The sequence below is a fragment of the Martes martes genome (assembly GCF_963455335.1).
Source record: "Martes martes genome assembly, chromosome: 18".
In the NCBI taxonomy this organism is placed as follows: domain Eukaryota; kingdom Metazoa; phylum Chordata; class Mammalia; order Carnivora; family Mustelidae; genus Martes; species Martes martes.
In genome coordinates, this window is record NC_137906.1 from 37286536 (window position 1) to 37314350 (window position 27815).

At 54.9% G+C, this 27815-nt stretch overlaps 1 protein-coding gene across 2 annotated transcripts in view; it reads left to right on the forward strand.

Annotated features, from left to right (window-relative positions):
• Positions 1-6200: 6200 nt before the first annotated feature.
• Positions 6201-27815, forward strand: part of PPL (periplakin) — a 45039-nt gene continuing 23424 nt past the window's right edge. For both annotated transcript variants that reach the window (XM_080830313.1, XM_080830314.1), the window contains exon 1: positions 6201-6387. In XM_080830313.1, the coding sequence (XP_080686439.1) occupies positions 6326-6387 (62 nt within the window). In that variant the 5' untranslated portion in view covers positions 6201-6325. The remainder of the gene's footprint in view (positions 6388-27815) is intronic.

Sequence of the window (27815 nt, forward strand, 5' to 3'; positions counted from 1 at the left end):
ACGTAGGCCTCCAGGCTCTGGAGGGAATGGGGTTTTGACCTTCTGACCTGGGCCATCCCCAGGGGCTGCCACACCCTGGACAGTGGCCCCAGAAATGCAGCCTTACCGGTCTGGGCAGCTTGAGCCCTGGCAGGGCCCCACAAGGCGGGGTGGGAGGAAGAAAGGTTGGGCGATTAGGGGAGGACAGGAGTTTTGGGGTAGGGATGGGCAGCCTGTCCTGCGGGGATCCCAAGCCTGGCAGAGCCTGTCTGGTCGCACCCAGCTCCGCTCTCTGCCCGACAGCGTGACCTCCTCACTGGGAGGCCCTTCTGGCCTGGCTGAGAGGCCCAGGGAAGGGCTTAAAATGAGGTGTCCAGAGAGAGGGAGCAGGTTGTACTGGAAAGCAATCCAGGGTTCATGAGGCCTGGATCGGCCAGATGGACTGATGGGCTAGTAGGGCTGGGTCAGAGTGGGAGAGGCAGGGTCTGAGAGTCCCCGGGCAGAGTTGAGGGTTAACCCCTCGGTGGCTGGGTCTGGGGGAAGGGCCAGGGCTGTGGGGGTGGGGGGCACCAGGGCTTCAGAGTGGCCGCTATTCTATTCAACCACTGTCAGGAGCTGTTTCAGTATTTTGACAACACACAGCCCTTCTAGATTCACACCTGCATCCAGAGGGAGCTGGCAGGAGGGTCCTCTGAGCAGCGGCTCTCTGGGAGGGCAGCAGGGTGGGGCCGCCTGGCAGGCAGTGGGGAGATGGCCAGGATGGGGCAGCCTGCCGGAGTGGGGGGGCCCCTGCGGGTAGGGCCCCAAGGCACATTCTCAGGGGATGACTCAGGGGCTGAGTAGGGTGACTCACCACAGACCCTTTCCTCCCTCTGCTGCCAGGGTCCAGCCTCCCCTCTGGCCCCAGGGGTGTTGTGGGGAGCTCACCAGGCCCCCAGCCCAGGACCGAGTGTGAGTCAGCCCAGCTGGGCTGGAGAGCCAACACGATTTTTCCATCCCTTGCATTGTTCTGCAAGAAAAGTAAATACATGTTACAAAACGCAGGGTGAAGCTGGGCCAGTCCCCTCCTGTCCCCTTGAAGAGTGGGGGGCAGAGGGCTTTCCGTGCCAGGTGCTTGGGGTGCCCCATGCCACACTGACTCTTCCCCATTTTATAGATGGGGAAACCAAGACCCCAGGAGGTGAAGCCACCCCACCCCCGCAAGGTTACACAGGTGGGGGTGTGGCTGAGCCAGGATTCAAACCCAGGTGGGCCTCAAGCTACAGCCTGGGGGCTCTTTCCAGGTGGGAGCAGGTACTGCATCTATCTGTTCGCAGCTGTGTGTCTCGGGGGGCCCAGAGTGTGCTTCTTAGGACGGCTTCAGCGACCAGAGCGTAGGTGTTTGTTAACATGCAGATTCCTGGGCCCTTCTAGACCCATCCAACCAGGGGACTCTAGAATCTGCATTTTTAAATGCTCCTCAGGTGGGGCGTGGGGGTCACACAGTTGGAGACAGGAGATGGCTGTCCACAGGAGGATGGGAGGAGAAGGCGGTGCGGTTAGGGACGGGCTGCTGGTCCCACACACCCCTGTCTCTGGGGCTGGGAGAATGCTGCCCTTCTTGTTTGAAACTGGTTCACAGGAACACCCCAAGCCAGTGAGTGAGTGAGCACCTCTCCAACCGCTGGGGAAACAATGACAGCAAACAAGGAGGGTGTGCGTGACCCTTCGGAAGGCGGTGGCCTCCTGGGAGTCAGCAGCCAGGCCCCGCTGCAGAGAGGGGACAGGGTTCAGGGTCCGAGGATGGTCTGGTTGCCAGGGCACTCAAGGCCCCTGCAGGTGCGACCTCTGTGAGTTTAACCATCAGGCAAACCCCAGGAAAGCAAACACCCTTACCGGAGCCCCCACCCCCAGCCAACCGGGGAATGAGTCACTTGGCATAAGAGGGCTCCGCGGAACCAAACAAATCCCATCTGCCCAGAGGAGGATGCATGGGGCCAGAACACGGCTCCCACCCCATCCGGCCTGCCCACAGACGAGTGTCATGCACACGTGTGTATACACACAGAGCCTTACCGGCTCCCAGTCCAGATTTCAGAGAACAGAGCAGGGAGGGATGGTGAAGCACGGCCCAGATTCCTCCCTGAATCTGCTAATTCTCCCCAGCTGAGTCAGCGGGAGGCTGGGAGGGTGGAGGTGGGTGGGGGTCCCAGCTCCGTGCTGGAGCAGGCTGACCCAGGAACCAGCTCTGCTGGGCACCAGCCCTCTCAGGGCCTCAGTGCCCTTCCCTGGAACATGAGATAAGAGTGCTTTGCCCCATGTGGGGAGAGCTGGCGGCTTCACCCAGCGGGGGTCCTTGGAGAGAACCAATCAGCTGAGGCAGGTTGGGCACATACCATGTTGCCTGGCACGGAGTCCGTCCTCCATAAACGAGAAATGACATAAATATCGTCAGTGTCATGACTGTTATCAGCAGCTGAGCTTCAAGCAGGCTAACCTGGAGGTCCCTAGCCCGGTTTCCTTCCAAAGCCAACATCACCTTCCTTCCTTTTTTTTTTTTTTTCCTTTTAATATATTTGTTTCGGAGAGAGAGAGAGCAGGGGGAGGGGCAGAGGGACAGGGAAAGAGAATTCCAAGCAGACTCTGCACCGAACTTGGAGCCTGGCATGGGGCTCTATCCCACGACCCATGAGATCACAACCTGAACCCTCAACTGACTGAGCTACCCAGGCATCCCCAACCATCACCTTTCTAAGAGGTGTGGGGAAAGAAGATTTGGAAATTGGGACAAGTCTGGAGTTTTGACACAGTTTGGAGCTCCTGTGACTGCTTGTACCCCTCAGCCCCACAAGCACCCAGCCCCCAGCTGCAGATGTAACCCCTTCCCATTTGTGGAGCCATCACTAACTGCAGGGGGCGTGCTTCACACATGGGGGGCTCGCCCTCTGTGGTCGATGCTATTGTTGTGTGCCTATTTCACAGATGAGGACAACTGAGGCTGAGAGTGGCAAGATGACTTGCCCACGTCCACACAGGGGAAAGGGACCAAGCGAGGAATCTACCCCAGGTCTCCCAGGCTGCTCCTTCCCATCTTTGGAGCCCTGATAAGGCTCTTCCCAGACTCATCCAGGTGGGCTTTGTAACTATATCTTTGTCTCAGCTCTTAGACTATCAGCAGCTTGAGGGAAGAACAGTTTCCTGCTTCAGCACAGGTTCTTCTAGTCCCCAAGTTTCATATCTTTCATAATCTTTATGTACCAGTACTTCCCAGTTCGGTAAGAAAGTCCGACGAGGAAGACGGTTATCACTATAGAGTGTGATGGGTGCTGATAGAGGGGCACACAGCCGGGGTGGGGCGGGGAGGCACTGGGAACAGGGAATGCCGGACTTGCGTCATTTTTTAAAAAAGATTTTTATTTATTTATTTTACAGACAGAGATCACAAGCAGGCAGAGCAGCAGGCAGAGAGAGAGTGGGAAGCAGGCTCCCCGCTGAGCAGAGAGCCTGATGTGGGGCTCGATCCCAGGACCCTGGGATCATAACCTGAGCCCAAGGCAGAGGCTTTAACCCACTGAGCCACCCAGGCGCCCCTACTTGCATCTTTTTTTTTTTTTAATTTATTTGATAGACAGAGATCACAAGTAGGCAGAGAGAGAGGAGAAAGCAGGCTCTCCACGGAGCAGAGAGCCCGATGTGGGGCTTGATCCCAGGCCCCCAGGATCATGACCCGAGCCGAAGGCAGAGGCTCCAACCCACTGAGCCAACCGGGTGCCCCTACTTGCATCTTTTTAAACAAGTTTTAAAATGGCAACCAAAAAGGTGATTCACGCACATAAAAAAATAAAATTAAGAGATTTTTTAAAAAATAAAAATACATAAAAAATAAAATCAAGGGGCGCAGGGAGCCTGCTTCTCCCTCTGCCTGCCTCTCTGTCTGCCTGTGCTCACTCTCTCTGACAAATAAATAAATAAAATCTTAAAAAAAAAAAAAAAAGAAAGGGTTTCCAGGCAGAGTTGCCGCAAGGGGAAAAGCAGAGGGATCAACAAGATCCCCGCCTGAGCCCCTGTCTATGGCCCACTTGGGGTTGTGGGTGGGTAAACTCTGTGCTGAGTTTGGTTTCTGCAGGCCCTGGGTTCCCTGCCCCTCCCCCCACCTGATACCTATTCCCAGTGTCAGCAGGATGGACTTGAGTCTCTTTGTCCCCCCAGTCCCCATCCCTTAAGAGAAAGGCATCCCTGCTGTATTTTGGGGTTTTTTTCCCCTTTAAAAAAAAAAGATTTTATTTATTTATTTGACAGACAGAGATCACAAGTAGGCAGAGAGAGAGGGAGAGAGAGGAGGAAGCAGTCTCCCTGCTGAGCAGAGAGCCCAATGTGGGGCTGGATCCCAGGACCCTGGGATCATGACCTGAGCTGAAGACAGAGGCTTTAACCCACTGAACCACCTAGGTGCCCCTCCCTTTTCTTATCATCGTAGCGGAACGAGGCAGCCAAAGCTGGGAGAATGTTAGTATCTGCGGGAGGAGTGAATGAAAGAACCCCCTGAAAGCAATAGGCCTTCCCCAAGAAAAATGCACATATGGACACACATTTTGAAAGAAGCTATAAGGATTCACAGACCCCCCTGAAGCCCACCCTCAGATGCCTCATTAAGAATAAGATTTTCCTGGAGTTTCTGTAACACTTGGAAACCGAAGTCCTTTGGTGGCAGGGACAAGAGATGGTATAAATGTTCCCGTGTGTCTCAGATGCTCCGGGGTCCAGGGGTAGTAAAAGTCTTTGGGAATCAACTTCCACAGCAATGTCCTTATTTTATTTTATTTTATTTAAAGATTTTATTTATTTGAGAGAGAGACAGAGAGGGAACACAAACAGGGAGAGTGGGAGAGGAAGAAGCAGGTTTCCCGCTGAGCAGGGAGCCTGATGCTGGGTTCGATCCCAGGACCCCAGGATCCCAGGATCCCAGAATCATGACCCAAGCTGAAGGCAGAGGCTTAACAACTGAGCCACCCAGGTGCCCCAGCAATGTCCTTATTTTATAAATAAGAACATGTGAGGAAGGCATTGGCCTGAGGACTAGGGATGGGGGGGAAGGTTGGGGGGTTCCTGCCTCCCTCCCCTGAAGACCTCATTGTTCCTCCCTTCCTGCTGGGCCCAGCCCTCACCCCCACCCCCCTCTAAAGTGGCCCTGAACCTTCCCAGCTGTCTGGGCCCCATTTGGGCTCACTGCCAGACTCGGTTTACTGTCTGTTCAGCTCAGCCCTCTTGACTGGAACACACTTAACGAGGGTGGACAGTGGGCCGCAGTCTAACCCAGGCACCCTGCCGCCCACGATGTAACCTGAGCACATGCTGGCTATTTTGAACCAGAATCCAGCGGCTTTTATGACCAGCCATGAACTATTTCTGTCATGCCAGGGCCTGGAGTCATTAGTTTCTAAGGATTTTTTGTCTACCCTAGATGGCCGGTGCTTCCTGTACCTTTGGGCCAGACGCTGTGCTAAGTACTTCGTGTGGATTCTAAACGGTAAATCTTCAAAAGGACTCTCCTCCTAATCCTTGGGGCTATGGGCAGTTGTTATCGCTGTTTGACAAATAAGGAAACTGAGGCTGGGAGCAGGAAGACGTCTTGCCGGGTGTCCGCTGACCATCTGTGGTTGAGATCAGGGATCTGAACCAGGCAGGTGCGCTCCACAACCTCTTTTCTCAGTTGCCATCGGCACTACTACCACCTGAGTGTAACTGACCAGCTAGCCATGGCACAGAGACCCATCTAGTCTCTGCCACACCTGTCTGGGGGGAACCACCTGGGTGTGAGCCACGGAGACGCGAGCGCTGCGCGCGAGGGGCAGCGGAGAGCCAGGTGAGGGCCCTCAGCCAGGGGGCGCGCCAGGCCCGGGGGAGGGGGTGGTGAGTATGAGGCTGGGTGTGCCCGGGAAAGCGGCCTGTGCGCGCCCGCCCACCTGCCAGTCACTAGAGAGCAGGGGCCGGGGAGGGTGGGCGGTGTCCCGACAGGTCCCCGTGTCCCACCCCCAGGCCAGGCTGGACGCTCCGCTCGCTCGGACCTGGCCTAGGGCGCGCGCCCAAGGGGCCTGGAAGCCCCGCCCGCCCGGTGGCCCCTCCTCCGGGAAGGTAAGCACCACCTTCTCCCCGGGCGGCCGGGAGAGCCGGAGGCCGGCGGCCGCCCCGCCCCCCGTGAGTAGTGACCGCTCGCCGCCGTCGCCGCGCCGCACTAGGGGTTCCTGCGCCGCCGCTCGCTCACCTGCGTCCGCTGCCCGCCCCTCGGTGCGCGCCGGGCCCGCCCGCCTCCCAGTGCCAGCCCGGCGCCGCGACCCGCCGCCCCCGCCCGCGCACCCCGAGCGCCACCATGAACTCGCTCTTCAGGAAGAGAAACAAAGGCAAATACAGCCCCACCGTGCAGACTCGGAGGTGAGTAGACGCCGCACGCCGCGCCCGGGACGGCAGCGGGAAACCAGCGCGCTGAGGGGCGTCCTAGGCGGGGAAGCACAGCCCCGAGCGCGGGGGGAGCGACCCGGCCGGGAGAGCTGCAGAGCGTCCCCGAAAGCGTGGCCCCGGGGGCGGGGAGCTGAGCCGGGAGTGCGCGCCAGGCGGGAACGCGGCTCCGAGGGACACCCTTGAGCTGGCGAGCGCTGCCGGGGTGGGAATGGGGGTGGGTGCTGGGGGCGACCGAGGGGAAACATGATACTTGGCACCGGAGATTGTAGGAGCCCAGGGAGCATTAACTTGGTCACCTAGAGGGTGGAGAGCTGAGCTGGAAGTACAGGGGACTTCTGTGTCCCAGGGTCGCCCTTGCGAAGGGGCGCACCGCAGGGGTGGACGGTGGTGTGTCGGGAGGACGCTAAAGCCAAGGCGGGGGCGCCGCAGGGGACTCGGGAAGTTTCGTGTAGGGGTTCACGGGGGAAGGGAAATTGAGCTGGGCTGGGGAGGGGGGCGCTCGCCAGCGCTTCTGGTAGAGCGCGCAGGTGCTCCTGGCTTGGTGGGGCTGGAGGGGGTGGGGGCGGCGTGCGGCGGGAAGGTGGTCTGTGTGCCACCTGCGGCAGCTGTTCCCGGTACCTGCCACCCTGGCCTCCAGAGCGTCACCTAGAAAAACGCGTGGGTGTGTGTGGGGTCGGGGGGGGGCACAGGCTGAGGCGCCCCTTTACCTATGCCGGGGTTTGCGTGGCGGCTGGGCGTCATCCGAGCCTCCTTCTCGCTGCCTGACTTCCCAGGGGTGTGCCCCACCCCCCAGCCCAGAAACTGGCGGCGTCTCTGAGCCTCAGGTTCCCAGGGCGGCCTGGGAAGGGAATGACATGTCTTGATGTGTTTGCGTTGAGACGGCAGCCCACGTCCGTTTTGATAAGCCTAATGTATTCATTTAATAACCGGTTTAGGGAAGCCTCTTGGAGATGCTGAGATTGAGGGAAGGGGTGGGACTTCGGCGCTTGCAAATATGAGGTGGGGGCTCCTGGCTAGGACGGTGCGCTTTACCAAGCTTCATTCAGGCGGGAGACTCAGCGAATTGCACTGCCCACCAGCCTGGCAGTATCCACCCTAACATGCCCTCAGTCACCATGATCCGCACTCCCGTCCAGGCCCAGAAGGTGGGAAGGCTCCGGCCAGGGCTCCCCCCGTACTCTTGCCGTCCAGCCCAGGCAGACCCCTCAGGCAGAGGCAGGCAGGCCTGGGCACTCCATTTCTGTGAGTTGCAGGTTTTTCAGAAACTGCACCACCCTGTGATTTCAAGGTCCCCCATCTCTGCTTTGGACTGTTTCAAGCTCAGAGGCATTTATTTTCCCCTCCAAAGCCTCCCCCCTCCCCAGCCTCCCCAGGCTTTCACAACCCCAGAGGTTGGGCAGGGCCCTCTATGCTGTTCCTCTGTGGCTGAGTCCAGCTGGCTCTCAGACCTAGCTGGGGTCCCGTCCAGTCCCTGGGCTGTTCCCTGGAGCATTGCACAATTGCACACTCTGTGCCAGCCGTGGGGGACTGCTCTGTTCTCTCCCCACCAAGACTCGGGCTCCTCCAGTCCTTCACACATGCGCACACCCACACACCGGGAGATGGGCCAGGCCTCACCCTGCCCTCTGCCACCCCCATCCCTCCAGACCCTAATCCCTTCAGCTGTCTGTCTGGTCCCCCACTAGAAGGTTGGACCTAACAAGGTTATGATGAAATCATACGAGCTGGAAGGGTCTTGGCTTTCCCAATAGAGGATAGGAAGGAAGGAATTCCCATCCTTTATAGCTTTGTGGACTCCAAGGGCCTGGGGCAGCAAAGACTCAGGGTCGTACCCCTCTGCCATCCCCTTTTCCCTCCCTGCATACTTCTGGCCCAAGGCAGCCATCCTCTGCCCTTGCCTGACAGTCCTGGATCTCCGATCTCAGATTTGAGCTTCTTTCCCCAAGAAGCCTTCCCGATTCTCTCCTCGAGGATGGGATGAGAGACTCTTCCTTTGGGCTCTATGGCCTGGCACAGACAGCCCTGAGTAGGGGCCGGGAGCTTCCCTCCCTGATCTCACCAGACCAGTGCATCCCTCTGTCCCTTCCCCTCTGTGGGGACAAGTTCATGGACTGGGTTGTGGGCTGGGGAACAGCCTCTTGCTCCGTTCTCTCAACAAGAATCTTCTCAGTGTCACTTGGTGCCTAGCACTGTCTTGGAGCTCCAAGATGTTGTCACTTGTGATGGGGTCCCTGACCCTCAATCTTTCACCCTGGGGGGGGTCTCCTTTATGTGAGGGAGGGTGGGGTTGCCAGCAAGATCCAGCATGGCGAGGTGGGTGGGAGCTCTGGCCCCGAGAGCAGAAGGCCTCCCTTCTGATCCCGGCTTTGCCACAGGTGCTACAGACAAGTCGGGGAACCGCCCTGAGGCTCAGCTTCCTCACCTGCAAAGCTGGGGTGGTGTGAATACGTGTCTCCAGCAGGAGGTCCTGGGAGAGGGGCAAATGTGACCACACACAGAATGCCCCTAGCACACAGGAAGTACCCAGACAGAGGGTCAGCATCACCCCCTTCAGTGCAGGGGACCCAGGATCCGGAAGCAAGGGAACCACAGAAAAGCCCTCTTGGAGAAAACCGCCTCTCCCTGTTTGTCCGCCTTCTAGCATCTGAAACTGGGGAGGGCTGCAGTGAACCCCGCTGCTCCTGTCACCCTGGTTCCTAATAACAGGTGTGGAAGCTGATGTTCACACCTAAGCTAATGACAGGGTCAGGCCTGATAGTGCAGGTCACCGGGGATGAGCACAGCCATCCAGCCCAGCAGGGAAGGTCTGGAGGGGGCCTAACCCTGAAAAGCGGCTGAGAGCGTGGCCCCTAGCAGCTGCCCCTTCCTGGTTAGGCAACCCAGGGCGAGCTGCTTGGCCTCTGAGCTGGTGTTTCCTCCTCTGTAGAATGGGCATAAGCATAGTTGTGGGATGATATTGATGGCATGAAGATTAAATGAAATAACACAGGGAAAGAGATGAGAGTTCTAGGAGGCCTCAATCTATGGCAGCTGTGATGATTATAACTACTGAACAAATGCAGATAAGACACCTACCACGTGCCTGGGGTTGAACTGGATGCTGGTGGACAGGCTGTGCACTGCACAACTCCGGGGCTGCCATTTCCGGGGGTGTGGAGGAGACATTGACAATCTCCTTGTACTTGATGGAGTTATGCTTAATTACTAGTGTGGTTACAGGACTGTGTCTTGGTGGTGGGACAGAGAGCTGGATAGACGAGGTCTCTGGCGCATCGACTCTGGTGCGCCTGAGTGGTCTGAAGTCAGAGCTGTCACGGCAGAGACCTAGGAGATCAGGCAGGACTTCCTGGGGAGGTGTCCAACCTGTCATGGGGAGGAGTGGACTGGTTAAAATCTAGCTTGGGAGTTAGACTGAATTCTGCCTCTGTTTGATTTTGGCAAAGAAATTTGGCCTCACAGAGGCTCAGCTTCCTCATCTGTAAAGTGGGACTAATTTTGCCCCTCTGCCTAGACATGGGTCCCAGTAAGCCCCCAGCAGCCTGGCCTCACCTCTCAAACTAACCTGAGTTGCATCCTGCAAGAATTGATCTGTCTTAACAGGGAGCACCCTGTGTGGGAGGTGGGACCCAAGGGTTTAAGGGCTGGTGAAAGGGGTGCTTGCCCTCCTGGAAGCCGGCTGGGGTACCCTGAGCCTCTTGGTGTTTGAGAGTACAAAGTCTGATGTCAGTCAGGTGTGAGTTCAAGTCCTCCCTTTGCCCCTCCTGACTCTGTGACCTTGGGCAGGTCACTTAACATCTCTGAGTCTTAGATTCTTCATCTGCAAAATGGGAGTGATGATAGCACGCCCCCGCTGGTAAGGTTGCTGGGTGCCCAGCCCCAGACCCAGCTCACTGTGAGTACCCAGTCAACTCCAGCACCAGTCAGCACACACTGCAAGGGTAAGGACAGTGTTAAGCCCAGAGCTGACCAGGCAGTTGTCTTCTTTTCCCAGGTGGGGCAGGAGATGTGCTGACTACTTCCAGTAGCCTCTTCACAGTTCCAGCTTCCGCCCTGACACCTTAGTCCCTTCTCCCCATGGCTGCCGGGGAGCTCTTTGCAAGATGCAGATCTGATCCTGTCCCCTGCTGCTTAACCCTTGCGCCTGGATTCCCTTTGCTCTCAGGCCCTGGTTGCTGCAGCCCTGCACGCATGAAGTGAGGTGAGGTCCATTCACCTCAGCATTCGTGGGGCCCCCCACCTCCAGATCCATGGAGACACACCTGCATACATTGATTAGTGACAGCTGGAAAGCCTGAACGATTTGGGGAGGGTTCTGTCAGCAAAGCCCACCTCCAGCCCCTCGGGTGGTTTGTACTGCAGGATCCCACCATTTCTCAAGCACCTTCTGTGCGCCCAGCACAGCCGTGGGTGTTATAGCATCTCATTCTGACACCGTGCCAGCCAGGCTGGTGCTGGTGTCTCATTTCACTGAGGGTAATACTGAGGCCAAGAGTAAAGGTGCTCACCTCCCGCTCGTAGCTCGCAGGTGGCCTATGCTGGGGGCCCAGGAGCCTCTGGGAGGGGAAACTAGGTCTTCCCACCCACACCTGGGTCTGGTGGCAGCTGTCTCCAGGGACTGCCCCAGGGCAGATGGTGGAGTCACTGGCTTTTGTATTCCCTGACTCCGCCCCAGCAACCCTGTCTGCTTCCCCTCTCTCTGGCTTTGCCCTCACTTGCCCAGTGCTCCTGTTGGCAGAGGGAAGGACACCTGATAAATTAGATTCAGAACAGCACTGAACCTTTGGAATGGCTGCTAATGGTGGCATTTCAAGCATTGTCAGGGGCAAGCATCTAGGGATGGGAAGTTTTGCCGGGTGAGGCTTAGCTCAATTCACACCACTCAGGCAATACCCCAAGGAGGGTGAGGGGCACCCAGAGGGCCTGGGCATTAGGAAGAAGCTGCCTTTAAGAGCATTTCCAAGGCTTCTTGTCAAGGGAGGAGGACCTGGGCTTCCCAGCTCCCTCCTACTCCAGGCAGGGGCGCCTGCCCCTCTCCCGGCCTGCCCCAGCCTGTCTCTGGAGGGAGAAGGGGAAAATGGCTTCTGGTCTTTGTTCTCTGTGCTCTTTGTGGCCCTTCTGTGTTTCAGCCTCCTGAACCTGGGCAGGGAGGCGCCTGGTGCCCCAGGCAGGAGGTCGCTTTCTGCAGGGGCCAGCCCTGCATTGGCCTCAGTTCTGCCTTGCTTGTCCTTGCCTAGCTAGCAGCCCGGGCCCTCTTGCCGGCATACTCCCAGTAGCCTCTTCACAGTTCCTGCTTCCACACTGACACCTTAGTCCCTTCGCCCCATGGCTGCCGGGGAGCTCTTTGTAAGATGCGGATCTGATCCTGTCCCCTGCTGCTTAACCCTTGCCCCTGGATTCCCTTTGCTCTCAGGCCCTGGTTGCAGCAGCCCTGCACGCATGAATCTGTGCCCCTCACCCTGTCCTTTCCATACCACATCCAACCACATGGCCTTTGCCCACACCGGTCCTCATGCCTGGAATGCTCTTCCCACCCCTCTTAGCCCATTTCTCCTCCTCTTTGTTGGTTGGTCTCTGTTCCTTAAGCCCTCCCTAACCTCTTGTCTTGCCCATCTCCTTGATTCTTATCTCAGCAGCCATTTAACTCTGGTCCTTTGGCCAGAGGGAGGTGGATATCTCCCCTCCCAACCCAAGAGACTGGCTGGTGTAGCACACGTGCTGAATGAGCAAATGAATGAATGAACGAATGAATGAGGGTGAGCCATGGAGGACTGCTAAGATGCTCTCCCTCCTTAAACCCCTCACAGAGCGATGCCTGGGTGGCTCAGTTGGTTAAGCTGCTGCCTTCAGCTCAGGTCATGATCCCAGAGTCGTGGGATCAAGTCCCACATCAGGCTCCTTGCTCAGCAGGGAGCCTGCTTCTCCCTCTGCCTCTGCCTGCCACTCTGCCTGCTTATGCTTTCTCTCTCTCTCTGACAAATAAATAAATAAATAAAAATTAAAAAAAAAACAAACCCTCACAGAGCACACACACTGGTGTGCACACACACACACTGACCAGGAAGGTGGGGGTTGGACAACGTGAGGGCCTGAACAGAGAGTGCCATTGACCCCTGCCCTCATCCAGCCACCTTCTGTGTGCTCAGTAAGCAGGTGGCAACAATGCAGATAAATGCTGGGACAGTGGAGGCAGAGGGGCCCCGAGCCAGCCCGAGGGCTTCTGGGGGACCAGGAGGAGGTGGGTGGATCGAGAGAGTCTGGAGCAGGACGAGGCGGGGTAGGTGTCTCCAGGTACATCAGCCTGAAAAGTCATCAGTGAACAGAGCTAATGAAGGAGACAGAGTACATTTATGTACGTTTGAAAAAACATTCATACAAAGCAATCTGATGTTTCTTCCCCCCTCCCCCCAATATGATGTTTCTGGGTGCAGACAGAGGTACGTAGTGGAAAGCTTGAAACGGGCTTAGGGGGAAACCAGTAGCTCCAAATCTCCCTCCCCCAGAGGAGGCGGCCGAAGGGGTAATACACGATAACATCATATTTCTTTGTAAACAAAATCCAAAGCAAGTACGGCAGCGTGGGAACATCAGCCGAGTCTTGGTGGTAGGGTTCTTTTCTGTGCTTTTGTGTGTGTTTGAGCTAGATCATGAGTTTTCAGGTCTTTAAAGTGAGGAGTGGGATGGGCAAGGAGAGCCGGCCGCAGGAACAGCATGGGCTGGAGCCTGGAAGGGAGCCTGGAGTCCTGTGTCTCAGAGTCCGGTCAGTAGTGGGAGAAGGGGTCATGGGGGGAAGGGGAGGTGATCCCAGGGGGCAAGTCCTGAGGCCAGAAGAGCAAGACTGGAAGGCAAGCAGGAGGTTCTGGATCGGGAGACACAGATGGAAAGTGTCAGGAAGGCGGCAGGGGGTACTGGGAAAGCTATGCATGTATGGGAGGCTCCAGGTTGAGTCCGGGCTTGGAGCAGCTGCCCTCAATGATGATGTGTGGTGTTTCTCGGCCCCAATGGGTCTGTTTCAGGTGAGGCTCAGAGTTTAGTAGCCCGCCCAGCCACCCTGAGCCGCTCTAACACGGGCATTCTGAGCTGGGAGCAGGCAAGCTGGCCACCAGAGTGTCCCAGCTGGCCGCCTGGCCCACCCTTGCCTGGGCGAAGGGTTTGTCAGGCCTCGTAAGGTAGCTGCCCGCCCAGCCACTCCCTGCCGGCAGCCCCGTCTGTGGCCCGCTGACCCCGGAACGCTGCAAGGAAACGACTGCGTGTGGAACTCCTCGCTGCCCCAGCGGCCTGGGCTCGGGTCTCAGACTCCCAGCTTTTCTGGCTTTCATTTCTCGGTCCCGGGTGTGGGGACATTGTGGTTCCAACTGAAAGTTGAGGAAGGATTCTAAGTCTGTGCCAGGAACTGAGAGGGCTCGGTCCCGCTGCCACGATTAAGGAGCTTCACTCTTACCAAGTATAAAATGGGCAGCCAAGCTCCACTGTTGCTGAGTGGGGAGGCCGGGGCCCGTGGACAGGGACAGAGGGCATGGGGGGTGGAGTAGAAGGAGCCTGAGTTTGGGAGTTGCAGACCCGCCCTTCAGGCCCTGCTGTGCTGCTGGCCACATTCCTACCCCTCTCTGGGCTTGACGAAGGCCGGGACTTTGCATGCTGTGCAGTCACTCCCATGCCCCCAAGAACGGTGCCAACCACACGTAGCACTCAGTAGACAGTGGCGGAAGGTCTCTCTTGACTCTGTGGGTTGGAGGAGCAATAAGCTTGTGGAGAACACTGGAGACGGTGGGCGTACAACATCAGGGATACAGTAGGTGCTTAATAAATGGAGCCTGGTACTCCTGGTCTTGAAGCTGGAATGGCGTCCTGACTTGCAGGGGCACAGAGACTGGCTTGAGCCCCGTTTAAACCTTGCAGAAATCTTCAAGATTAGCCCTGATGTTACCCAAGGCAGCTTGAACCTCTGCATGCGGGTAACAGGAGCCCAAGAGCACACGCCTGACACGGGCCTGGAGGTTGGGTGGCTTCGCTGGGCGGAAACAGATTAGGCCGGGAAACGGATCTGCAGTTACTACACCAGCAATCTTCTCTGTTTAGGACGTACTTCCCCAGGATTAATAGCTGGGTGTGGAGGATTTTACTGTCTAATTACCAAGGAAGTTTCTAGTAAGGAGAGTATCAGTCAATTGACCAATCAATCTGGTATTTACTGCATGCTTCCTGTGTACTGCTTTCTTATAAGACTTCCTTCCTGTAGAGATCTGGGGATTCTTCCTCAGTCTGTTCCCCCTGACCCTGTGACACATTACTGTGGTTCATTTCTGGGTTCTCAGCCTTGGCGGCACATTAGACTCATATGGGCAGTTTAAAAGCAGTGTCCAGGCCCTTTCGCAGGCCGATTAAGCTAGAAAATCTCGGGTGGGGCCCACACCTCCGTCTTTGGATGTGTAGCCAGGGGTGTGAAGCCCACATTTACACTGACAACTTTGATCCATCTTGTCCGTGAGGTACACACACCTACCTTGCTTTCCCACTGCTGTAGCAGCTGCCCGATCAGTTGTGCTGTATTCCTTTATTCTTGTCTGTCCCGTATCATTCTGTTTCAGGTATGTGTCTTATAAAATGGCACAGAGCTGGCTTTTGTTTTGTTTTTGTATTCTCACCTGAGAGTCTTATCTTTTCTTTTTTTTTTTTTTTTAAAGATTTTATTTATTTATTCGACAGACAGAGATCACAAGCAGGCAGAGAGAGAGGAGGAAGCAGGCTCCCTGCTGAGCAGAGAGCCCGATGCGGGGCTCGATCCCAGGACCCTGAAATCATGACCTGAGCTGAAGGCAGAGGCTTAACCCACTGAGCCACCCAGGCGCCCTGAGAATCTTATCTTTTAACAGGAGACTTTGACTCATTCACATTTATTGTAATAACTGATGTGTTTGCACCTACCTCTGACATGTTAGTTTGTATTTCTTATTTATCATGCTTTCTCTATTGTTTCCTTTTGGCTCTTTTCCTTCATTTAATTGGGTCAAACTGTATTTTTCACAATTAAATTAGGATATAAAGCCTGAATGAGACAGAGGGGATGAAAATACCCTGACCCAGGCATTCTGAATCTTTGCAATTATAGTCATTGGGGTGTTTTTCTTCATCCTACTTATTAGGTTATAAACCTTTGGACTGTGTGCCTGGTTGGATGTCTGCCTTTGGTTCAGGACATGATCCTGGGGTCCTGGGATCAAGTCCCGTGTGGGGTTTCCTGCGCAGTGGGGAGTCTGCTTCTCCCTCTCTCCCTGCTGCTCCGGCTGCTTGTGCTTGAGCCACCTGCCCTCTGTCAAATAAATAAATGAATCTTTTTTTTTTTTTTTAAGATTCTAATTATTTATTTGACAGAACAAGAGAGCACAAGCAGGGGGAACAGCAGAGGGAACAGCAGAGGGAGAGGGAGAAGTAGACTCCCCACTGATCAAGGAGCCTGTTGCGGGGCCCGATGCCAGGACCCTGAGATCATGACCTGAGCCAAAGGCAGCCGCCTAACCGACTGAGCCACCCAAGCGCCCAATAAATATAATCTTAAAATAATGAAATAATGAACCTTTGGACTTACCTATCTTTGGGCGGGCAGTTTGGTGCCCTTAATTCCAGGTCTTGCTTAGGTTTGGAGGTCAATAAATAAGTGTTGAATTGAGCGGACATCTGATAGCATGTTAACAACTCCTGTCTCGGGTTGGTAATGGAGAAGGGCCTGTTCCCAGGGCCTGTAAGGGGGATAGAGAGATGACGAGTTGGGGGTGGGGCTGAAAGTTTATTCAGGAGTGATTGACTATCTAGAAGACAGCTGGGGTAATAGCAGTCATCCGTCTGGATGCTTACTAGTCCGGTGGCTGCCTGACTTCAAAACATTCCCCAGCTGCACCCAGCAGAGCATGGTACCTGCGTGTAGAGGGCCAGAGCCCATAAACCACAGCCCCATGCCCTTTCCCAGGCCCCCAGAGCTGCCCCAGCCAAGCTGCCCCGCCTCCCGAGCCCCAGTCTGTTCCCAGGGAGCAATAATGGTACCAACCTGGAGGGGTTGTTATGAGGATCCAAGTGGAAATATGTGTCAGGCCCCAGAGCAGGGGACAGCCCGGAGAGGTGTTCCCTCTGTACTGATTCCTTCTCTCAGAAGGCCTGCTCAGCGGGACAGATTGGGACCCCCTCACGGTGGCATCTTAGGAGGATGTCTGAGTCAGTTGCCACCACTATTACTCAACCACTGGGATTAATTGTATTGAGGCAGATGCCAACAAGATGTAAATCACTAGGCCTCCCCTGAGTGAGAAACGCCTTGCTGCTTCGTCCTGTCTCCCCAGTGTCTCCCTGTCATTTCGTGGATGGGTATTGATGTCACCCTTGTTCTGAGAAGGTGTTTCTGGAGCCTCTTCTAATCCTGGCACCACCACTTTCCAGCTGTGTGACCTTGGGGCGGGGGGGGGGGCGGTTCTCATCCCCTCTAAGCCACAGTTGTCTTCATCTGGAAAATGGGGGGTTAGGAATTGTGGCCATGCTCTCAGAAGTCTGTTCAGTTCAGTACCTACTTATGGAGCCCCAAAGCTGTGAAAGGCCTGGAATTAAGGGCCACAAAGGGCCCTCTAAAAGATGAGTAGGTCCTGGGGTGCCTGGGTGGCTCAGTCGGTTGAGTATTAGGTTCTTGGTTTTAGCTCAGGTCATGATCTTGTGGTCCTGAGATCAATGAGGTCACGCCCAGCACTGGGCTCCGTGTTCAGCGCAGAGTCTGCTTCAGAGTCTTTCTCTCTCTCCCACGTGGGCTCTCTCCAGCTCTAGAATAAATAGATAAATCTTTAAAAAAGAAAAAGGTGACTACATCCTTAGTGTCCAAAAGTGTATAGTCTAATAAAGGCAGGATTAAGAAAAGTGCCCAATGGGGGCACCTGGCTGGCTTAGTTGGTGTCGTATGATCTTGATCTTGGGGTTGTGAGTTCGAGCACCACGTTGGGTGCAGAGATTACTTAAAATCTTTAGAAAGAGAGAAGTGTCCAATCACTGTAAGGGTGGCTTTCTCCCAGGACTGTAAGATTTCAGTGGATCTGGTTGAAGAGGCTGAGGAGGGCGATGGGTACCTAGCAGGTGCTCTCAGTGTTTAGCGCTCATTTCCTGAGTGCCTACCATGTGTGCCTTTGTGTCAGGGATGGACAGGTGTCTGGGAGGGACAAAAGGAAAAGGGGGCCGGGGGATGCCCAGCACAGAGGTACACCTCCCAGCAGGTCTGGATGTCCCCAGAGAGCTGCTCCTGCCCTGGCTGGCCCTGGAGGCAGGCAGGACCCAGAAGAGGATGACCCTGGCCGGCAGGCAGCCAGGGCCCTGCTCTGGGCTCTGGGAAGGGTGAGGCTGGTTCTGCGGAGAGGTGTGCACTCTTACGCATTCCAGACATTCCAAAGCTGATGGCTCCTGCCCACCCTTCCCCTGCTCCCGTGCACACCCACTGAAACAGAATTAACCCCCAAAGGGAAGGACGGGTAGACGTGATCAAGGGGAACTTGGGGACTGACTCAGGCCTGGAAGCCTAGGTGGTCCTGGCCAGGGAAGAAGAGCAGTTCCCACTAGACAGATGCCTTGTGCCCACCACTTGCTGTCTCTACACACAGAGAAAGTTGAGTTGTGATTGATGGGGGACAGAGCAGTTCTAGGCAGGCAGGGACAGCTAGGGACATGGTCATATGGCAGGGTTGCAGCACCCCTCTGGGGGTGTGATTTCATCCCCAAAGTGGCAGGTCCTGAAAAGAGGCCAGGGCAGGAGAGAAGCTGTTCTCCCAGCCTGAAGGGAGAGATGGCAGGGAATGAGCCAAATGCCGATGGGTCTGCCCTGGGGCCCGTGGGCAAGGATGTTGCAGCTCTGGGGGCCTGGGAAAGGGCGTGGGGCTGTGGTTTAGGGGCTCTGGCCCTCTACACGCAGGTACCATACTCTGCTGGGTGCAGCTGGGAGCTCTGGAATGTTTTGAAGTCAGGCAGCCAGGAATCTGTAGACCAGACCTGGCCTTGGGGCAGGTGTCGGGGTAGCCTGTGTAGGTCTGGTGGGAGAGTGGCAGAGAGCAAAAGGGATGACCATTTACTGAGTGTCCCTAGGTACCAGGCTCTGAGCAGGACCACTAGATCCTCTGAGAGCACCCATCACCTTTACTATGGCAGAGCCGACGGGCTCGTAGCAAAGTGGCCGGAAGCCACAGAATCGCCTGAACTCTGCCGTCCTGCTTGGGAACCACTAGCCGCGTGAGGTGTGTTTAGAACAAGCCAAGATGTGCTGCAATTTAAAACTGCATGGCATGGGGCGCCTGGGTGGCTCCGTGCGTTAAAGCCTCTGCCTTGGGCTCGGGTCGTGATCTCAGGGTCCTGGGATTGAGCCCTGCATCGGGCTCTCTGCTCAGTGGGGAGCCTGCTTCCCTTCCTCTCTCTCTGCCTGCCTCTCTGCCTACGTGTGATCTCTGTCACATACATAAATAAATAAAATCTTAAAAAAAAAATAACTGCATGGCAGGCTTCAGAAGACGTAATATGAAAATGGGATGTAAAATATCACATTAATAATGTTCCATCGAGGGACGCCTGGGTGGCTCAGTTGGTTAAGCAGCTGCCTTCGGCTCCGGTCATGATCCCAGCGTCCTGGGATCGAGTCCCACATCGGGCTCCTTGCTTGGCGGGGAGCCTGCTTCTCCCTCTGCCTCTGCCTGTGCTCGCGCTCTCTCTCTCTCCCTCTCTCTCTCTGACAAATAAATAAATAAAATCTTTAAAAAAAAAAAAGTTCCATCGACTACCTGTCCAAGTAATTTCTTAGATACATTAACTAAATAACATATCATATAACAATTAAGTTCACCTGTTTCTTTTGACTTTTTTTCATGTGGCTGCTGGAGAAATTTAAACCACAAACGTGGCTTGCAGCCTATTTCTACGGGACAGCAGTGGCCTTGAATGCAAAGCCACATAGTACAAACCCCCACTTGGGGATGCTCCCGACCTATGAAATGTGTCTTTCCGTTCACCGCTCCGCAAGTAGACACCATAACCCTATTTATGGATGAGGAGATTCAGGGAGGACGTCTGGTGACGCTGGACACCTGCGCGGCTCATTGCACTGTGGCTGGGTGAGCGTTGTGTTGGGCGCAATCCTGAGCCTTCGCCATGTGACTGCCACATGCAAAGTGCTTTGCAAGGATTATCTCCTTGAATTGTCTCAACTCTCTGGGGTTGGAGAGATTCTTATCACCATTACACAGACAAGAAAATAGGCAGAGAGAGGCTAAGGAGCCTGCCCGGGTCAGAGCAACACCAGACCCTCCGTTCTTTCTCTTCACCAGGATGACTCAGTTTCCCTCCCTGCAGGCAGGATAGAGAGGAAAAATGGGCCAACTGGTTCAGCATGACTTGGGCACAGAGAGCTGAAGGCAGCAAGGGTGGCTGTCGCTGCTAGCTGGAGGGTTGGCCATTCATGGTGTCCTTTGAGGGCCTGGGTCTCTCCTGAGGTAGGAGGCTGGGAAGCAGGTCCTTCCAGTGGCTGCTGAGCTTGGGAAGGAGTTAGACCGAGTGGGTCAGTTGGGCCTGCAGTCAATAAACCAAGTCTTAGCCAGAGTGGTCCTGGAGGTGATCTACAGAGACCCACCACCAAAGTCCCAGCTGGTGCAAAGGCCCTGAGGCAGAAAAGGCTGGGTACAGGGATTAGGTCTGGGCATCCTCTGGGCCTTGGGGAGGAGTGTGAGCTCTATTCTCAGAGCATTTGAGATGCTCTGATGCCCTGGCAAGTTGGAGTCCAGACAGTGGTAAGATCAGGTTGCATTGTGGACATGTGCTGAAGCTGGCTGGAGGCAGCATGAGAGTGGGTACGGGGAGGCAGTTGGGGGTGGCTGTTGCACTGGTCTAGGTGAGAGGTAGCAACCTTGATCAGGTTGAGACCGTAGGGCAAAGGGAGGATGGAGGCACAAGAGATCTGTTCCTGGGTGGAACCAAGGAAGGGGAAGGGAGGGATCTGGGTTGGTTCTGGGTTTCTGCTTGAACAACCAGGTAGACAGGCCTTCCCTGCTCTCCCATTCTGTGGTTTCCCTCCTATAGATGGGGGAGATTCTTAGAACAGCAGAAACCCTGCAGTGGAAACACACCATACCTTTCAAATCCCAAACCTCATTCTAAGCCCAAACCCAAGACCAGGTCTGGGATCCGAATCCTCCCAGCAACCTTACTACCCATGTGTACACCAGCCTCTCCCTACAGGGATTGGAGGAGATATTTCCAAATATTGATGTTACTTGCAAATTTCCCATGCCTGGGCGAGGCGACATCACAGGGACGAGCCAGAGCATGTCTTGGCTTGTGTGAGAATCAGTGTGAATGGTGTGCTGGCCCTGGGTCTTTTTTTTTTTTTTTTTTTTTTAAAGCTCCCCAGTGACAGTGGGTTCTGCCTTCAGGCCTCCGTTGCCAGCTTTTATCATCTCTTTAAAAGGAGCGCAGATCCCTGGACAGTGACCCCAAGTGGAGGCAGAGAGCCTGGGCTCACCCATACAGCAACTCTCTCTCTCATTTAAACCCCCGGCCGAGTACTGCAGCAGACATACTGCCATGAGCCCCACTAACAGATGGGAAAACTGAGGCTCAGAGAGGCTAAGTAATTCACAGCTTAGTAAGGACTGAGTCAGGATTCAAATGCAGGCCAGCTGCCATGTGTCCGGGTGCTTAACCATCAGGCCATACTGCCCCTCCAGCCAGGGAAAAGGGCAGGGAGCACCTTCACAAAATTAAAGCAAGAAGAGGTAGGCAGCAGGATGGGGGTGGTTAGGGTCCCCCGAGATGCCTGTGTTCTTTTCCTGCTCATATACTCCGTCCGTGGCGTCTAGATGACCTGGTTACTACCCATGTCCCCACTTCTCTGGACGGCACCCCTGCTGGCCCTTGCACCACCTCCCGCGCTGCTGCTGACCTCCTGGGCTTGGGTGGCCTCCTGTAGAGCAGGTTGGACTGTGGTTATTGAGTTTCTAACTCCCGGTGACAGAACAGGGGTACCTGATGCCGTGTCAAGCTGTCAGGCTCTCTCCCCGCTGTTCCAGGGCTCTGAGTGGAGCCTGGGACACAAAGAGACACCTGTTCTAGGCTGGCGCCTGCAGGCTCAGACCCAAAAGGCCCTTGTTTGTCCCTCAGTGTGTCCTCAAGCCCAGCCCAGGGCTCTGGGGAGATACCAGACAGCCCCGTGGCCGGCCTGCACCCCATATTTCCCTCCTTGTGCCAGGAGTCTCATATACAGACCAGGCCATGTAAATGGGGCTCCTTGGCATACCCTGGACAGGACCCTGGCCCTCCTGGGCCCATGCCAGACCCCAGCCTCCTCAGCCCAGGAGGAGAAAATGAGGGCTGATTCTCTGGAGAAACGGGCCCACGTCTGCCTAGGACGCCCCAACCTGGCTTGTGCACCCCACACAGCAGCACCTGGGCAGGGCCGGGCCAGGCTGGGCTGAACTGAGGGGACCGTCGTGGGGACAGCTGAATCCCGAGTCCTACCAGCTTCTACCAGGGGGGTCTTGGGTCACGGCCCCACCTCCTCCCTGCCTGCCCACAGGTGGGTGTCCTAGATGCCGTTCCCATCACCAAGATGTCCTGTAGGGGTTTGCTGGAAAACCCAGAAATCTGGAAGGAAACTTTAAAAACTAAACTATAAACGTGTTTCTAAGTCCCCGGTTTTCCCCTCATGTCCTTTTTTTGGTCCAGGACCCTGCGTCACATTCAGCGGTCCCGTCTTCTTAGGCTCCTCCAGGCTGATGGCTTCTCAGTCTTGTCTTTCGCGACCTTGACACTTTTGAGGGGAGCTGGTCAGGTGTGCTGTAGACCGTCCCTCGGTTTGGGCTTGTCTGCTGGCCTCTAGCCATGAGACGGAGTCATGCACTGAGAAGGGTTCCTTGGAATCAGCCTTGTGTCCTCCTTGGTCCCTGGGGTCAGGCGTTCCGCTGTGCTGATGTGCCTTCCCCTGGGGAAGTGAGCCTCTGTCTTCTCCACTGTGAGTTCACTGATTTTCAGAAGAAACCTCTTCTACGGGACGGGGCATGACTGGCAAGCAGGAGTCCCCAGGCAGAGCCCCGTCCGTGGCTCAGGGAGCCCCATGAGGGCTCAGGCGCATGGCGAATGGCACCCCCTTCGGGGACTACAAGGGTAGTGGGTAGTGTTGCGAGAATGAGCCGTCATCCTCACATCCTCCGGTGTGCTGAGTAGTTCGAGGTCCTTCACCGCACAGTACGTGTTGAATGTCTCCTACGTGCCCCGCACTGGTTCGGCCCCAGTTGAAACCGCGGAGATTCCACTTGTGAACCTACATGAACTCTAATCTGCTTTTGGGCCTCCTGAGGCTGCCCTGAACCTCCAGCTCTGTCCTTGAACCTCAAAGTGGTCTTCAAAACTCAATTCAGGTGTTTCCAGTAGTGCTCCTGACCTGTCCCCCACCCACCTCACTTGACTAGGTGGGATGGACTATCCCCATTTTACAGATGGTAAAACAGAGGTTCGGAAGCATAAAGTAGCTCCTCCAAGCTTACCCCAATGGCTGGTGTAGTCAGGATTTGAACCCTGTCTGACTCCAGGCACCAGCTGCCTTCTGTATGATCTCAGGTAGGTGCCTCTGCTTCTGAGGGCCTCGATTTGCTCATCTCTGTAATGAGCAGGTGGGGCTGGATGACTTCCAAGCCACCTTCTAGTACCAAAGGCCACTTGCCCTGAGAACCTGTGTCTGTGTTAAACTTCTGAGTAAGTAGGAGGCCGGGTGTGTCCCTCTCCCAGCATGTCACTCAGACACGCCTCCCCTCTCTGGGGTGCGGGCACCTCGGCTTTCCTGGCTCTGCCGGTGATTGTCATTTCCGTGGGTGGGACAGGACTGGACGGGGGTGGTGGGGAAGGGCTGTATCTTGGTCTTCATCTGTCGGGCTGATGCCCTGTCTGGCTGTCCCCGTGGGTCTTATTAGTGAGATGAAAAGCTGGACTGGCCAGGCAAGTTCCCAGTCCTTTTGGGATCTCCGTCCCCTCCCTGCACGTTCCTGACCTGCCCACGTTCCTGCATTCCTGCACTGCTGGCCAGAATGCAGGACCCTGCGCGGCCTCTCATTCCTGATGCCAAACCCAAAAGGCAAAATTACTAAGACCGTGCCCCGGAGGCCTGGATTAGATCCCCAGCTCTCCTCATCTCCTGGTAGTGGGACTCGGGCCAAGTTCTTCTATCAATGCCTCAGTTTCCCCATCTGCAAAATTGGAGAACAGTGCCGCTTCAGCAGTGGTGGGGTTGAAGGAGCTCATATATGTGACTTGCTCAGCACTGGTGGGCACAGAGTCAACTTTCTTTGTGTTAACTAGCATCTTCTAGGCAGCTGGCCATCGCCTGGAGCTGGTCTAGTCTCCACGGAAAACAGGAGAGGAGGCAGGAGGAAGGCTAAAAGGGGTGGGGGAGGAAGAAACAAGCCCCTATTACTTGCCAAAAAATGGCACTTGCCAATTTTTTGAGTATCAGATTTAATGAGATGTAAGTCACAGAGCATAGCATTCACTCATTTAAAGTATACAATTAAATGGTTTTTAGTATATGTATGGAATTACCCAACTAACACAATTTTTTTTAAAGATTATTTATTTATTTATTTGACAGAGATCACAAGTAGGCAGAGAGGCAGGCAGAGAGAGGGGGGGAAGCAGGCTCCCCGCTGAGCAGAGAGCCCGATGCGGGGCTCGATCCCAGCACCCTGAGATCATGACCCGAGCCGAAGGCAGAGGCTTTAACCCACTGAGCCACCCAGGTGCCCCTATCACAATCAATTTTAGAACATTTTCATCACCCCCCCAAAAGACCCCATACCCTTCAGTGCACACTTACCTGCCCCACCCCCGGCGCCGGCAATGACTAATCTGCTTTCTGCTTCAATGGACTGACCCGGTCTAGATAGTTCATGTAAATGGACTCCTACCATATGTGACCTGTTGCATCTGGCTGCTTTCACTTGGCGTAATGGTTTTGCGGTTCACCCATGCTGTAGCAGATATCTGTGCTTCGTTCCTTTCTTCGCTGAGTGATATTCCGTTGTACAGATATTCCACATTTATCCATTCATTGGTTGATGAACACTTGTGTTGTTTCCACATTTTGGCTATTGTAAATAGTGCTGTTAGGAACATTTGTGTTTCGTTCAACTTTTTGTGTGGGCCTATGTTTTCATTTCTCATGGGTAGATACTTAAGAGTGGAAGTACTGGGTCATGTGGCAACTTTATGTTTAACTTTTTTTTTTTTAAAGATTTTATTTATTTATTTGTCAGAGAGAGAGAGAGAGAGAGAGAGCGAGCACAGGCAGACAGAGTGGCAGAGGGAGAAGCAGGCTCCCTGCGGAGCAAGGAGTCCAATGTGGGACTCGATCCCAGGACGCTGGGATCATGACCTGAGCCGAAGGCAGCCGCTTAACCAACTGAGCCACCCAGGCATTCCTTTTTTTTTTTTTTTTTAAAGGAAAGGTTTCTTTGTTTTGTTTTGTTTTAAAGATTTTATTTATTTATTTGACAGAAGTCACAAGTAGGCAGAGAGGCAGGCAGAGAGAGAGAGAGGAGGAAGCAGGCTCCCTGCCGAGCAGAGAGCCCAATGCGGGGCTCGATCCGAGGACCCTGGGATCATGACCCGAGCCGAAGGCAGAGGCTTTAACCCACTGAGCCACCCAGGCGCCCCTTTTATGTTTAACTTTTTGAGAAACTTCCAGACTGCTTTCCAAAGCAGTTGCACCATTTTACAGTTCCCACCCTCTAGTGAGTGAGGATTCTGATTTCTCCATATTCTTGTCACCAAATCGTTGTGATTTGTCTTTCTGATTATCACCATCCTGGTGGGTGAGAAGTGGTATCCCATTGTGGTCTAGGGTACTTAGCAGTCCATGCCTCGGATGTCCTGGGAGCCCTGCAGGATTGTCACAGGAGGGTGTTAACAGCATGGACTTGGGGGCCTGCCTGGGTTGGAATTCTGGCTCGAACACTTAATTACTGTGTAACTTTAGGAAAGTTACTGAAACTCTCTGGTCCTCCATTTGCACATCTGTAAAGTGGGGAACAATAATATCATGACCCAGTGGGCCAACACCTACCTCACAGGATTGTAATGAAGATTAAGAAGTGAGCGGAGAGCCTGGCATGTGGAAAGTAAATACAAGCTCATACTATTCTGGTGATGGTTGCCGTATGTGTGCTTGTGATTTTCCCAGCACCGCTGTGAGTAGCTGTGAGCCCCGTATTTGATGAAATGGCCTCTGGAACAAGACTGCCTGAGCAGAGTCCTGGTGCCCCGTTCAGGGTGTATGATGCTGGACGAGCACCTTGACATCTCTGAGCCTTGGTTTCCTGTGAAGTCCCTGTAAAGGGGCACGCAGCCCTCCCCTGGGGCTTAGGGTGAGGATGTTGTTGGGGAAGTGCCTGTGAACATGTCTGATGTCTGGCGAAGCAAGCGTGGAAAGTATCAAATTCTCACGATCACAAATTATCAAAGTATCACGATCCCTTGGTGGGCACCCCCTGTAGACAAACGGAGAAACGGAGGTATCTCGAAGGTAAGGTGCTTGCCTGAGATGGTCCAAGCAGCACATGGCCCCCCTGGACTTGGAGCCCATGCCTGTCTGGCCAGAAGCTCCCACGGAGCCCTCCTTCGTCCTCTGCCAGGAACACCGTGTTCCCGAGCCTGGTTATTCCACTCCCCATCCTTTGTCCCCTTTCTGGTGCTAGGATTTGGCTGGAATAATGGGCCAGCCCAGGCTGGGGTCCAGAACGCACTTTCGCAGCCAGTGAAGGGGCTGGTTTGGGAGCTGGTCCCGTGTCCTGAGGTGGGGCTGCACGGAGCCAGCGACCCCCACCCAGTCCACACGGGGGGTTCCTGATGATGTTTGAGCAGTTGTGGGTTAAATATTTGGTTTAAGATTCGCCACATCTGAGTGCCGCAGGCCAGGCTGAGGGTCAGTGGTTTGGTGGAGGGGAGGGGCCTGGAAGGATTCGTGTTCCCCATGTGGTCTGACCAGCCAGGGGTGTGAGGGCTGTGGGCTCAGTCCATGCCCTGGCAGCCCAGCCTTTACCCTTCCTTGCTCCGATCTCCCACACAGAGTCCCTTCTGAGCCCTCCCTTCCTCTCCACTGAATACCATCTTTCTGCGCTGCAGGACTGCTCAGAGCCTTTCCTGGCTCATGAACTTCTCAAGGGTCCAGGTTTTCCTAGCTGCCTTGACTCCCAAAGCCTGCCTTCTGGGAGTGGCTTACAGGATTGGGGTTTCTGGGACCCACTTTGGGAAAGGTTGCCTCCCTGATACACTTGGCAGAGGGTGCCACCTGGGTCTTGTTTCTCCCTCCCTCCCACTCCTGGGCCCTGGCCCCTGTGCACCCAGGTCTGGCACAGAGTAGGCTCTCAGTCAGGGTTTGAGACACGATGGACAGACTCATAGGTTCTGTTGGCTGTGCCCAATTCTGCCCCCGAGACACCCCCCTCCCCACTTACCAGCAGTACCAGCAAGCGTTGGACCTCAAACTCCACAGGGGATCAGGGCTCCCTGGAGAACCCGTAATAACCAGAGCAGTAATAATACAGCTTCCCGGGCCCAGCTCTGGAGATCCAGATCCAGAGGGCCTGGGTTAGTTCCTGGGAATCTGAATGTTTCGTGCCCCAGGACGGGGGTCCCGGGCCTTGATCTGAAGAACTCCACTGTGAAAAGGTGGTGGCCGCCTTCTGCCTGAGGGTCCAGACTATTCTGTGACTATTTCTGTAGATGCTGATTTCCTCCCATCTAGGGGGTGACCTGTCAGAGGGTGAGGCTTTCTCTGTGCACGGTGCTGGGCCTGGCATATAGTGGGTGCTTAATGAGTGCAGGTAGAATGAAACCTCTGGGTGCTTGGCTGCATGGACTCTACTGTGGAGTCAGTACAGAAAGGTTTTCAGTGGAGATTGGGGAATTAGGTGCTAATTTTTTTTTCTTTTTTTTTTAAGATTTTATATATTTACCTGAAAGAGAGAGAGAGAGAGCACAGAAGGAGAGTACAGAGAGTGGCAGAGGGAGAAGCAGCAAGGAGCCTGATGTGGGGGTCGATTCCAGGCCCGTAAGATCGTGACCTGAGCCGAAAGCAGTCAACTGACTGAGCCCCCCAGGCGCCCCTTAGGTGCTAATCTTGACCATTCCTGGCTGGCTGGGTGACACCGGCCAAGTTCCATTCCCTCTCTGGTGTTGAAAGGAAGCAACAACAGAGGCAGGGCCCGACACCCATCAGTATAACCTTGCGCATAGATTAACACCCACTGAATGAATTACAGGCTTTAAGGGGGTGAATTTCATAGTATGTGAATTATATCTCAATAAAAAGTATGGGGAAAAAAAGAACATAGGAAAGGTGTTTTGCCGTGTAAAAA